The following is a 14,595-nucleotide window of genomic DNA, read 5'->3' as shown; positions in this document are numbered from 1 at the left end:
AGCCTGGCTCCATCCTCCTGACACTCACCCTTTATATATTAGTAAACATGACATCAATGAGGTCACCCCTCAGTCTCCTCTTCTCCAAGCTAGAGAGCCCCAGCTCCCTCAGCCTTTCCTCATAAGGGAGATGCTTAGAAATGATGTAGTTTAACTGCAAACAATTGCAGGATATTAGACAATTACCTTCCAATTGTTGAAACTGTCGCTGTGTTTTTCTATGTTATTTAGTGATTGACCTTTTTTTTTTATTTTAGGCATTTTCTTCTTGTAGATGGTGGAGGACTTTATTTATATTCATATGAAGGAAGATTAATTTCCTCTCCAAAATTTCCAGGAATGAGAACAGATGTTTTAAATGCCCAGACAGTATCTCTGAGTAATGACACTCTAGCGGTAAAAGACAAAGCTGATGAAAAGGGTGAGTTCTCTGTTCTAATAGTTCCACATTTGCTAATAATTCATTAGGGGGTTTTCAACATCTTCTCATTTAACTTTACTTAGCATAGTTATGGTTAAAAAGGAAGTATAAAGCATAAACAATTTATCCATGAAATAAATTAAAGATAATATTTATTATAAAAATGAATTAAAATGATGGGTCTTGCATAACTTTGATTAATAAAAGAGAATGAGATATGTCTCTGAACTTCCAGTTGTATGTGATGCATCAGAGAACCATGGAACATTTGCAATAAATATTTGAATAGGAGGTTTTTAGTCTCCAACGTGATTTTCTGAAGTCCCTCAGCAACGTTTTTCTGCTTGACTGCTGCTCGTAGAAGCTACCAGAACATTGACTGTGATTAATTGTAGTTCTCAGGTGTTCTTTGATTTAGGGTTTTTTGGGGTTTGTATCATTACAGCATGTACATTTTATATGCAGCTGGTGTGACCACAGTTTTGAGGCTGTGATGTGGGTCAGTGGCGTGTTCCTGAAGATTTCGATGCTATTACATTTTGTGTTTTGGCATCAGAAGTCCTATAATTCTGAAACACAACACGGCCAAATGAGCTTCAGGTAAATTTTTGCAGTAATGGATGGTAGGGGAATATCTTCTTGTCAGTCAGCTTTTTAATTTCCTTCTGTTCTGTGTTACAATTGCGTAAATTTCAGTTTTAATTGTCACTTGCACTGCTGGAAAACTTCCATGGTTCCAACTGACACCAACTCCATCTATTATCTATAACTCTCTCCATTATCCTAGACTTAATGATCAGATTTTAAACATTTTCAGAATTTTAAAATGATTTGTCTTGCAGCAAAGAAGAATCGCATTTATCTTTTTCCATAGAAAAAGAAAAGTTTCAGTGTGAAGTACAAAAGACAAAAGAAGATCCTGATTATTACAGGCAGGGAGTTAGTCCTTTAGTACTGATTGCATGGTAGTTTTCTCAGCATGTAACCCACAACTTAAATTCACTCGATCACTGAAAACAACCCTTGTAATAATCCTTTAAAATATCCCTCCCCAAGCAAAAGAAAAATCAGGTGAGATTTTTCTCCCTTCCTTGTAACAAAGACATTTTACTACTCTGTACAACTTATATGTATAGTTTTTTTCTTGTACATCCTTATCTTTTATGTGAAAACAAATACTTTAATTATCACACAGCTGTATCAGAGATACAGAGATCCCACCAGTAGTGCTAAAAAGCCTTATATAATATGCCAGCACATGGGAAAACACATTCCTGGCCCAGGGAACCGCAGCTTATCCAGACCTGTTTGTTCTTCTCAACTCATCCCAGCAGAAGCGTCTTTTTTCCTTTGCCTTCCTTTGAGGGCAGATCTGTTTTCCATAATGCACTGCCGTATAGAAATAGAAAATATAGAAATATCTGAGCTTGGTTTGCTACAGGAAGCCGTTTACACGTCGTGTTCAAAGTAGGAGAATGCCCTTTGTACCTTACATTGTTCATTACTGAAAAGTCAACCAATTTTTCTTATCTGTTAGGTACAGTGTTTTTCTTCAAAACTTCCTTAATCTCACTTCTTATATCTGGTATAGTAGCAGTAAAATTGGCCTGTATAGCTAGATCAAAATGCGTTTCATGCAGGGAGCCGTGCGTAAAAGTGAGAAAAATAGCACTTCTCAGGAACAACTCGTTTTCTTGTGCATATTTAGGCAGCTGCCAAGGGCAACACTTGTGCAAAGCCCTTTCTTTCCCTCCTCTGCAACCTCAAGCGCTGCTTTCTGAACACCTGCTTTTACAGTTTGGGTTTGTTGGTTTATTTTTTTGAAATCTGCCTGTTTAACCATTGACCTCAAACCAACATCCTGTGTCCTGGAGAAAAAATGCGTAGCGGGATTAACATGTTAACATCGCCATCCTTTGGAACGAACGTGTATGTTCATTTTATATGCTATACTTACAGGTAAAGCGTAGGTGGGATGTGCCCTTGAACACCCAAAATGTTTGTGTCCTGTTTGTGTTTTCCATGAACAAACATGGAATCGTGTGCTTTAAATTCCAGCTGGTGTTCCTTACAATGTTACTTTTTTTCTCTAGGTTTGAATACTCGACCCACATCTGTCTGAATTTGTGTGTATATTCACAGCCTATAGATAAAGTGTGTATGCGTAGGTGGATGTATGTGCATCACACGCATGTGTGCGTTTATGCAGAGATGGAAAGAAACAGAAACTTTATTTTTAGGCAGGTTGCAAATTGGAGTCTTCACTGGATATCCTGGAAATACAGACAATGTAGGTGGAGGATTTTTGGAGAGGTTTCTTTTGTTGTCTATTTTTTTGAGGGTAAGACAGGGAGAGAATGAAATAGATGGACTTTTGGTAAAGATTGCAAGAAATACATATGAAATTCAAGTATATCTGGATAAAACAGATAGGTTTTGAGGAAGCCAGCTGTTAATGTATTATCATCAACCATATCATCACAGCAAGCAGAAATCCTAAACTGCCCTGGAAGAAAATGTGCCTAGGGACCACCATATGAAAAATTCAAACTAGAGCAGGTTATTAACAAAATAGAGAATGCTTCTGAAGACTCTTCTACCCCATAGTTCAGAGGACAGCTTTCTATATACCTGATACTAATTACTTTAGGGAAATATATCAGTTAATTGTGCCACTTTCTATAAATTTTCAGATTCATCAAAATTGTGGGTTAAGACTGAGTAAATCTTATCAGATAGCCCTAGTAATATTATTTTCAGAATGCAGGGTGCTAACTTTTATTGGGTAGAACTCAGTGTCAGCTCTGCAAATAACCATTTGAGCTGGGATGGGAAGTAAAACATCGGTTTTCTCAATTCTGTATCAGTCCGTAATATCATGGTTCAATGGCTCTGAAAATAACAATATTTGAGAATTTTTCACCCATCGCTTCAATTGCAAAATGAGACTATTCTGAAGCTCAGCAGACTAAGACAGTTACATTGTCCCAACTACAAGATTCTTATTTGACCAGAGTGTGAAAGTCACTGGTAAATCTGTCACACAGTAATAAGTATCCACTTGTAGTTAAATTATACGCTGAAAATTAATGGAGCTGCTTGGAAAGTCTGTAAAGAACTGTTGCTTTTAGCTAATAAACCATGTACTTTTTTTTTACTTCAGTTATCTACATATTTGAAGCTTTATCTGGAAAGCCGCTGGGTGACGGAAAGCCTCTAACCCATAAGGTAACCTGAAGGATGTGTCTCTTTTCTTATTACACTTTGAAATTAAGAATCAATGATGGATTTCTTCAACAATGGCTCTAATAACCTATTAAATTATTTACAGAGGAGTTTGACAACTCTAGATGACTCTTAAAATCAGATTCTTTATGCATAAAGTGTCTTCACAATCCAGTGTTTCAAGAATTTTGTGCCTTGTTTTTAGGAAAGCCTTCATTTGTTTGAATATCACATGCTTTCTGTGATATGAATCTCCAGAATAAAAATCAGATACTTTCTTTTTCCTTTTCAGACGGAAATTGTGGAGATCGCTTTGGACCAGAAGGGACTTACAATTGAAAGGAAAATAGCTTTTATTGATAAGAACAGAGATCTCTATATTACTTCAGTTAAACGGTTCGGAAAAGAACAGAAGATTGTCAAAATAGGTAAGAAAAATTGAAAATAATGTTTAACTGAATGCTAGCAGGCAAATAGATTTTTCTCTAGTACAAGAGACAAAGTACTGCCCCCTGAGGCACTGCACTAGATCCAGGCCTCCAACTGGACTCCGCCCCATTGACCTGGGGCTTCTCTCTGGCTTCTTCCCTTCAGCCAGTTCGCAGTCCACCTCACTACCCGCTCATCCAGACCGCACTCCCTCAGTTCAGCTGTGAGGATGCTGTGGGAGACTGTGTCACATGCCTCACTCAAGTCAAGGGAGATCACGTCCACTGCTCCGCCATCATCCATCCATCTTGTTATGTCCTCATAAAAGTCAATGAGGTTGGTCAAGCACGACTTCCCCTTGTTGAAGCCATGTTGACTGCCCCTGATGACCCTCTTATCCCTGATATGCCTTGAGATGGCACCAAGGAGAAGTCGTTCCACCAGTTTCCCAGGGATGGAGGTGAGGCTGACCGGTCTAGAGTTACCCAGGTCCTCCTTCTTGCCCTTTTTGAAGACTGCAGTGACATTTGCTTTCCTCCAGTCCTCAGGCACCTCTCCCGTTTCCCAAGACTTGGCAAAGATGATGGAGAGCGGCCCAGCAATGACCTCAGCCAGCTCCTTCAGCGCCCGCGGGTGCATCCCATCCGGACCCATGGATTTATGGGTGTCCAGATTGCCTAACTGCTCCCTAGCCCAGTCCTCATCAACCCAGGCAAACTCCTCCATTGTCCTGCCTTCCTCTGGGGCCTCAGCAGTACGGGGCTCCTCAGGACAGCCTCCCACAGAGTAGACAGAGACAAAGAAGGCATTCAGTAACTCTGCCTTCTCTGTATCTTCTGTCACCAGGGCAACCACCTCGTCCGTCAGTGGGCCTACATTGCCTCTGGTGCTAGTTTTATCTGCCACGTCCTGGTGATGTCCCTGATCCGGGATCCAGGTGGACTGCACACTTCCCTACGATGACGTCAACTCTGCATATTGGGCCCTCTGTCCCCCTCAGAAGGGAATTGCCTACTACGATTACCCTTCTTTCTTTCTTACCTGAGGTGGTCTTGAGGTGCAGGGTCAACTGCTTTTTTCTATGTGACCTCATAGGTGGGCCTTGCACCACAATCTTTCAGACAGGATCTTTCAGACATCTTTCTTGCAAGAGTTCATAACATGTTTAATTAAAACTTTAAATGCTGTAGACAGATGCATGATCTGGTAAGTACGAAAGTGCAGTCTGGCCATTGTTTTAGTTTTGATCTTCGATCTCAAAACTACGTCCAAAAACCATGAATCTGAAAAGAACTTATTTCAGAAAGAGAGAACTGCATTTGGCTGAGAGTCTCTAAGATGTTACCTTACAAACTAGGGGCTTAAAACCAGTCCATAGTAAGAATGACTAATAATTACCTTTTTCCTACAGTTTTGAGAAGTGTAGCTTTATTTTGAAGTTTCCTATGGAAATGCATTTCATTCTGTTATCTTTAAATTAAGGCACAATGGTTCAAACCTTGGCTTGGAATGACACGTCGAACATTCTTTGTGGGATTCAAGACGCCCGTTTCACAGTCTGGTACTACCCCAACACCGTCTACGTAGACAAAGACCTTTTACCAAAAACTCTGTATGAAAAAGATGCAAGGTAATATATCTTTTTTGATCAAAATAGTATTATTATGTATTTTAACTGGTTTACTCATGCCTTAAATTATGTTAATTTTGGCAGTTGAAGTAGAAGCCAGGGTTGCAACTCTTCAAATTCTTTTCATGTTACTACTTCTTGATTAGGAAATGAGGAAAATGTGTTTTATAAGATGAAATGACGATGTGCAGTTAAACAGTAGAGTAGCATTTTGATTTAAAAGCCAAATTTTAATAATATCTCTTGAAATACTGTTGTTCATAAAAAAAAAAAAAACAGCCAAACAAAAAAGATCTGTTGGAAATTAAAAGTATTGAGATATTAAGTCATAGATAATATGATTTCTAGCTCAGCTTTACATGTTGACTTCAGCCTGTATACTTTGCAATATGAAATTCGTCATAAAGAAAACCTGAATTCATTATTTTGTTCTAAGAGTTATGGGAGCCCGAAGGTTTTTCACTGGAAAATGTATTTGACATTTTTTGTACAAATACCCAGTTTGCATTTGCTAGATGTGCATAACTATAATTTTATTTTTAGAAAATGTTACAACTACCTGTTGGATAGAACTGTTGAATAAGTAGGTGCTTAGATTTGTATATGCTCTGAAAATGAAGTATAATCATATTGTAATTTTAAAACAAAGATTTCTTTAAATTCCTAATGTTCTTTTCCATAAGAAGTAAGTAATGTTAACTTACCTTTCTTTCTCTGCCCAGTGAATTTAGCAAAAATCCCCAGATTGTACATTTTGTAGGAAATCAAATAACAATTAGAAGAGCAGATGGTTCACTCATCCACCTTAATATTTCACCTTATCCTGCGATTCTTCACGAGTACGTTAGCAGTTCCAAATGGGAAGATGCTGTCAGGTTGTGTCGCTTTGTCAAGGTAAATGCCAGTTATCAGGAAACTTTAGATATAATTTTGCTGTAATATTTATGTTTTCAAGTGTTATTTTAATAATGGTAATTGCCTATCAGATGTTGCATCTCATTTCCATTCTTCTGCTTTGTTGCTGATTATTTTGGGGCTGGTCCAGAAAAAATACACTTTTTTTTCATAGTTACATAATATTAATAACTTCATGATTGTCATGATACATAATAAAAACAGTAAATCTTTGTAATAATAAAGTAAATCTTTGAAAAGGGAAAATAGCAAAACGTCAGGATTTTCCTAAATGTTTTTGAGTTAGTGGAGTTTCCTTAAGGTTGTGTAAGAAAAAAAAAGGTAAAATCATGAAAATAGAAACCAAAGGGTGTAATGTTATTATTATTATTATTATTATTATTATTATTATTACTACTACTAAGTTTTTCTAATTCTTAATTCTCAACATACAATGTACTGAAAAGATCACAAAGGAGACAGAACTTCTGAAGCTCCTATTTACTTTTCAGCATGTTCATAGTCCATATTACAGTCAAGTGATTTTTTTCCTTTCATTGGTAGCATGTTTATGATAAATGTACAATTATTATTATTATTATCAACATTGTGGTTCCAATACAGTTATTTGTAAAGACAGGTTTTTAAAATAAGGTTTATAAGCACAAGCAGGGCTTTGGTGTCCAGCACAGTTCCACAACCAGTGACGGGGACACGGGTGACATTGTCATTGATACTATGGCAGGAGCTCATTAATAGCCAAGATGCTGAAAACGAATGATTCATTCAACTCCATGGTCTCAATTGATCACAACATCAATGTTTTTATAATGGAGTTCTGAGAAATAATTAAGTAGTGAGTTTCTAATAAGAGATGTAGAGCACGAGGCCATGAATGGTATAGATTATTTTCAGGACTTGTATATTTCCTTTGAGAAGTCATTTTTAGCATTTTAATAAGTATTTGGGATTTTAGGAGTTGATTTTCCTTTTTCATTTCAGGATCAAACGCTGTGGGCGTGTTTAGCTGCCATGGCGGTTGCCAACAAGGACATGGCTACAGCAGAAATTGCCTACGCGGCCATTGGCGAGGTACGAAAATTGAGCTCGCTATTTCCAGTTAAATTGCCACAAGACTGATTTGACAAATTAATTCCCATTACTAAACTACTGTCCATTTCATTTACAGATTGACAAAGTTCAGTATATCAATTCCATCAAAGATCTTCCATCGAAAGAGTCGAGGATGGCTCATATCCTGCTGTTCAGTGGGAACACCCAAGAAGCTGAAACCCTCCTGCTTCAAACAGGCCTCATTTATCAAGCGATTCAAGTCAACATTAATCTTTACAATTGGGACAGGTAGTATTTCTTCAAACACAATATGTTCATAGCGGTTTTATCGAGGTAGCTGTAAATGATTTAAATCAGTTGTTTCATTGCATATACTGAGATGACTAATTTCCTATCTGTAATTGCCCTGAGCTGTAAAAAGACGAGATAAATCACATCCTGACAATAACCAAAAAAGGGGTTTTTTAGAAGATACAAGTATTCTGTGGTAAAAGTCCAAAGCATGCTTGGAAGCATTTTTAAATAACATTTTGCCTTTTCATCATTGTCCTTAGCGATACCTCAAACTCTATGTGACCCTCAAAGAATTAAGGCTGTTTCGAAACGTCTTGTTGCTAAAAATAGATAAGTGGCTATTCAGACTCCCAGCACTGTGTAGGTGGATGAAATAGGAATTAAGCCTGAGAAAACAAAGTAGGAATTTCTCCTTTAAACAAAAACCCACGTTTTCTAACAGAATCTTCTGAGGCCGTTTACTACTAATTCCTCTCTGCTGTTATATTCATATCACTGTGGGCAAAAAGTTGATTTTCCCCCACGTATCTGTGGGATTTTATTATGTTGCCTAATATGTATAATCTAAAAGCTGTGTATATCAAACATAAGTATTCCTTGAGAAGAAAACAGATACAAGAGTAATCAATTATATTAATACTACTCTGGTGAGTAATCTTTCCCACCTATAGAATATTCGTAAATGCTGTGTAGCAAACACCATAAATGTGTATTTATGACACTGTTCAGAAGCGATTCCTGACTACAGTAATTAAAAATTATTACATTTTCCCCTTTATATTGAGAATACTAAACTCTAACCATTCTGTCTTATGTCCTTGAAGTAAAGACTCCTATTGTCAAACTCCAGTGATGTGATGAGGTTGTCAACAGAAATAATTGTTGGATATTTTGCATCGTATGCATCATAAAGCAGACGGTCTTCTTCGCTGGCTACTTTTAACCTCCTGTGACTGATACTAATACAAACCTGCTTGGCACTACAGATTAGGAATCTTTGCCTGCAGCCCAAACACTTTCCAGCGTATCGTTTTGCAAAACCATGGTGATTGTAGTTGTGCCAGAGCATTTATATAGCCTGACAAGCCCATTTCTGTTTTATTCCAGGGCCCTAGAACTAGCAGTAAAGCACAAGACACATGTTGACACAGTCCTGGCTTATCGACAAAAGTTCCTAGAGGACTTTGGTAAAAAAGAAACGAACAAAAGATTTTTGCAATATGCAGAAGGTGTAAGTATTTCTCAGAATTATTCCTACAGCTTTAGGTCAGGCTGCTTTTGTAGCCAGTTTGGCGGGGGGAGGTGGAAAGTTGCTCTTACATTTTCGTTCTTTGGCTCAAATGTGGACAAAAATATGAAGATTTTATATCTGAGTACAAGTTCATAGCTTGATGTGTGGCTACTTGGCTAGTAATAGTTGTGTATGTGTTTTATTTGAAGGCACAGATACAGAATATATAAATATTCAGTATCTGGCAAGGAGTTTACAAATGAAGGCACAGTTGTTTTCTATAAACAGGGAGCCAGATCTTAGTATGGTTGAATGGGTACCTCTTAAATGTCTTCAACATCTTCATGTAATTTTATGGATAGCAACAATACCAAACTTTGAAGGTATCCAGATTGTACTGAGTGAACTATGAACCATTCTGATAAACAGCTAAATACACAATTTCATCAAACCTCTGGAAACTCTCTCCATCATCAGGAGGTCATTTCGATTTATTAGCATTTCACAAAACCTAAAAACTGAGGGCAGATCTTACAGTTTATAAGCCAAGAGTATCTTGGATTCCACTGGAGGAGTTCTGCACGTTTCCTTCGTGAGCAGCACCCACACGTGCACCTTCGGGAGCAATTTCATTGAGCAGCTCTCACGTCCTTTCTGCTCTTCCCCTCACTGCTCCTAAGAATTCTGAGGCAGAAACTGTAAAACAAGACATGTGCTTGGACTGTGTCAGATCCTTTCATCTGCTGTAGCTAATGGGTCAAGAAATACATGCAAACAGTTAGCTCAGTTCCTTTAATTTGAAAGTGTAATGGGCACTGTCCATAAAGATCATTCTAATGTAAGTCATTAGCTTTTAGCACTTTTAATGATGCTTCATTTCCTAAACAAGAATAAAAATCTGCGCAATATCTAGCCCCCAATGAACTATTCTGTAGTACTTTACCTAGAAAATATAGAAAAATAACAAAACAGATTCCAAGCACTTGTATCATGCAGCAATTTTGGCTGATATGCTGGAAGTGTCTTCTACACACTTTAAATCTATTCTTGAGCAAAAATTATGATGCTTCTGAAAGAGACCTTTTAGATAATACTGTCTTGTCTTTAAATCATCAAGAAAGCCGCAGCTTCTGGAAGGGTTCCAGTGCAGTGACACCTGGTCAGTGAGCAGAGTGACGGGAGTGGAGCCTGTTTCATTTACACGCAGTCTTGAAACTTCGGTCTCAGACTGCAGATGGCTCCTGAAGTAAAGAAGTTCCTTCTCCACATCCATGTTCTGGAGGTCTCGTCTGCTGGATCTGAAACTAAGAGGGAACCTACTTGATCAAGTGGATTTTAAGCTCTTGGCTACGATAGTGACCAAATTCTTAATGGAGCTTGTTAGACTTGAATAGCAAGTTAGAAGGAAACGTTAAGGGCATTGAAGGGAAAAGCAAGATTTTGTGCTGCTCTTCCTTCTCAGAAAAGAAAAACAAGTCTCACTTTCCTTCTCAGCACCTAAATTTCCTTCAGGCTTAAGTAGGAAGTTCTTCTGTCTTTTCTGTACTGCAGCTGAGACCACTGATCTGTGATCAGATACGGAATCTAAACAACGTGCTCCGTTGTTATATCTCACCTCTTTATCTATAAGGTATTACAAACCTGTGTGGACGCTGAGAAGCCGTCTCTTGGCAGGTCCGAGGTGTTACTGGCAAGGGCTGGTGGCTTCGCTGGCGAGGAGCTCTCGGGGCTGGGTGGCAGAACTAGCCCTGTCCGTGAGATGTTTCGCATCTGCGTGACATCTGTTCAAGCAAACACATTCTTTCGTAGAGCTCCATAAAGATTTCAGTCATCAGATCCAAAGCACCTGGACTCCGCAAATGCATCTCGAATGGTGGGATTAACCTTTTCACATGAGAATGTGGGTATTGCAGTTACATCTCCCCTCCTAGAGAATCTTCCTTGTAATTTCGTGACTTAGTGAACAGAGTAGCAGCTACTCTGAAAATTCCCTGTGCAGCAGTTCAGATATTTTCCCATCTCATCTTTGACAGTCTTAATTCTCTAGCAATGAAACTGAACTTCGCAATTATATTTTTGGACATGTTTTGTAGTCATCGAGTCCAGCTTGATCCATTCCTTCTTGTCAAGCATTTTGGAAAGAAAGATCACTATTTCACCCCACTGTGCCATGAATATTGTACTATACTATTGTCTGAAGTTTCACTGAAATAGAATACGGCCAGAAGACAATGTTTCTCTGCAGATGGAGAAATGCCAAGATAAAGCTAAAACATTTATTGATGCAGAAGACAAATTTCAGGCAGAAATCTGATTTCTGTTCTATCAGATAACCGGTGTAATATGCTATCAGTTTACTCAGAGGACTTTAGGTGCAGTCAAAAGACATCACTGCATGTATTATTGACATAATATATTCTCCGTAATAGGACACAGATGTCATTACATTTAAATTAGATGCAAGTTGATCCAAGTTATTTTCCTGTTTTAATGTTGGCTTTTTTTGCCAGACACAATGAGATATATTAGTATTTGTTAAAATACATCAAGCTTGTTTTATTTTAAAGGTGGAAAGCTCAGTTTGTTAGAACTCAGCTGTGCCTTCATACATTCCGTTAGCGTAAGTTGTCGCTTATACATGGAGAATTATATAATAACTGATATGGTCGCTTTGTAATTGTAACTTCAAATTGTCCTGTTATTGAATAGCTATCTCTGTATAATGTTAGTTGACCTCTGCATATTTGCTTTTCTGTTCTTGCAGCTGGAAGTTGATTGGAATAAAATCAAAGCCAAAATAGAGATGGAAATTGCCAAAGAGAGAGAGCGAGCAGCAGCCAGTCCCTCCGTGAGAGCCAGCGTGACCGTGCAGCAGTGACTGTCCTTTGGTCACCTGAAGAAGTGCTTCTGGAATATTCTGTACTGGTATATTTTGATAAACATAAATAAATAGATTAAAAAAACACAGCAAACATTTTGCAGAGAACAGGAGTGGGACTTGGTGTAGTTCTTGTTAATTGTTGGATGACAGGCAAAATTCTTTATTTACTACAATCTCATTTTGAGCTGGGTTTAGGTTGTGATGCCCCAGTGAGCAGCTACATTGTAATCCCTAATAAATCTATGAGGAAAAAAAGGGAAATTAACTGTCTTTCTCTTAGTGGCTTTTAAACTTTCATTGCCATTAAAATGATTTAACTTTGCTTGCCTCTAAGTAAATAATCGTTTCCCTGTTTAAGCACCTGGTTAAGTAGTTTGGTTATTTCTGCAGCCTCAGGGATCTCTGAAAAGACTCATTTAAATTGTCTGAAAACAAACTGAGTAAACTGTAAGTGTTGAAAATGTAAAAAGGAGCTTGCACTTTTCTCTCAAATGACAGTAATACATATTTCTGCTCCTACACATGTACTAGCAAGTTGTTCAATAGGTGATTTCAGATTACTTCAGCAACTCAGGTTTGTCACTGTAGCAAATTATTTAGCAATAAAGGGTATTTTCTGAGAATAATGTCAGTTGTTTAAAATACTATGGAATGCACTTTGAATGTAGTTTGAAATAACCAAAAGCGTTGTTGGTTGGTTTTGTAGCATCTAACGCATAAAACTGACAATGATATTCAAAGCTTCCTTAATGTTAAAATGTCATATTAATTTAAAATAGGAGCTTTCCACATATTTTTTTCTGCCCAAAGCACTTGATTTGAAAATATTGTTTTTACATTTGTGATATTTCATCAAGACACATCTTCCTTTGTTTTACATATAGACGTGGCTGCGTATGTTACATGTCCTTTGCAGAAGCCCTTTGCGTTATAAATACGTGAGCAGGTTATTCATAACTGACACTGTATATAATACGTATCTTTCAAATATTACCATCAAAATATTAAATATCTGTATTTTTTGAAACATTGCTATATGACACTTTTTTGCATAGTTCCTGAATTTTTTAATAAAAACAGATAAAAGAGGGCGTTTTTAATGTATCCAACAGATGATGCATTAGATGATCTCCATTGATTTACCAGACTGCTAAATAAACCAAGAACGTTGATGTAGCTCGGCCATGGACTGACGTGCCAAAGCGAACACCTTCCCCTTCCATCGACTGGCAGAAAGCACTTCCTACCTCCAGAACCAACCCCAAAATAGCTTTAATGGCAAGTGTTTAATGTTAAATTGATGAAGCCTGGCGCGGATTTGTCATGCGACGTAAGCGGTTTTTGAAGCCCTGTCTAGTGGGGATACAAAGTTCGGGGCTTCAACTCTATTTTGTTCTTTTATTCTTGGGCCAGGTGGAAATGCAGCAGATGCAGCAAATTCAGCTTCTTAAAAGTGCCCGATGCAAGAATTAACCATTGCTAAGGTGACAGAAAACAGGAACTTCTAGGAGAAGTTTCTGATGGGTGCCCACTGTGATCGCAGTGAAAAGCAGGGAACAGAGCATTTAGGAGCATCCTCTGGGATTTGGCAAAAAAATAATTGGAAATACTGCTTTAATCTTGCTTTATACCACGTTTTAAGTGTCATTTGGGCTCCAATTATTCCAGGTAATGTGAATGGTTAAAGAAACCTTCATTTTTACCTCTAGCTTAAATTTTGGTATGGTTTGCATATTTTTAATGGTTCAGAAGAAAAAGGAAAGAAATACTTTTTGTGTTCTGGTATTAAAGCAAATGAGCCTTTGAGACCTGTGCTTGGCTGCGGGTTTGATTCTCTTTGTGGCCTCTCTCTCCTTTACTTTTGCCGTCTGCAGATGGGAATGATGTATTTAGCCCCGTTGCAGGGCTGGAGTTTGAATTCTAGGATAATGTTCGTAATGCACTCGGACAGCGGAAGGGCTGGCGAATTATCGCTTTAAAGGTTTTCAAGCCCCAAACTCACAAACATCACTAAACGTCGTGGCACTGGATGAAGTTGGCCACGGATTATACAGCATTATCCTTCTTTTCGTGTTGCTATTTAAGATGCAGAGTTACCCTTTTATGTAGCTTATTTTATTCAACAGCACTGATTTTTAAAAAGGTCCTAATGTCGCTCCACGTATATTGACGTATATCCAAAGCCCTGGTTCTGCAGCATGAGGAACGTGGCTCTTGCACCTAAAATCATTTACTGTGAGGGAAGGATGAGCATCTCACACTCGATCTTGTTGGGAGCCCCTTAGCTGGGACCCACAGACCGAGGTAACCGGGTTTTTGGAGGGTTTGTGGGCAGGAATCCTGGCAGTGCCCAGCACCGAGGTCTGGCATAGCCTGGGCTGGGTTGGGCCATTAATTTCCCTTAGAGCTGAAGTGAGCCCAGGTCACCTCAATGAAATAAAAAGCACAGTACCAGAAGGTGCTAAGATTTTATTAGCAGGCTTTGGAGGTTGTTCTCCTCCATTTGCCTTGCTGAC

The 14,595-nt window shown here is 38.2% G+C and overlaps 1 protein-coding gene across 3 annotated transcripts in view; it reads left to right on the top strand.

Annotated features, from left to right (window-relative positions):
- Positions 1-14,116, top strand: part of IFT80 (intraflagellar transport 80) — a 47,614-nt gene extending 33,498 nt beyond the window's left edge. For 2 of the 3 annotated variants that reach the window (XM_082055322.1, XM_082055320.1), the window contains 9 exons: positions 258-421; positions 3,585-3,649; positions 3,939-4,074; positions 5,558-5,705; positions 6,428-6,599; positions 7,602-7,691; positions 7,789-7,961; positions 9,075-9,198; positions 11,963-13,190. In XM_082055322.1, the coding sequence (XP_081911448.1) occupies positions 258-421; positions 3,585-3,649; positions 3,939-4,074; positions 5,558-5,705; positions 6,428-6,599; positions 7,602-7,691; positions 7,789-7,961; positions 9,075-9,198; positions 11,963-12,076 (1,186 nt within the window). In that variant the 3' untranslated portion in view covers positions 12,077-13,190. The other variant, XM_082055321.1, reaches the window with a different exon arrangement.
- Positions 14,117-14,595: the final 479 nt, after the last annotated feature.

Source organism: Streptopelia decaocto (genome assembly GCF_964273445.1).
Source record: "Streptopelia decaocto genome assembly, chromosome: 6".
In the NCBI taxonomy this organism is placed as follows: Eukaryota; Metazoa; Chordata; class Aves; order Columbiformes; family Columbidae; genus Streptopelia; species Streptopelia decaocto.
This window is presented reverse-complemented; position numbering and strand designations above follow the sequence as displayed.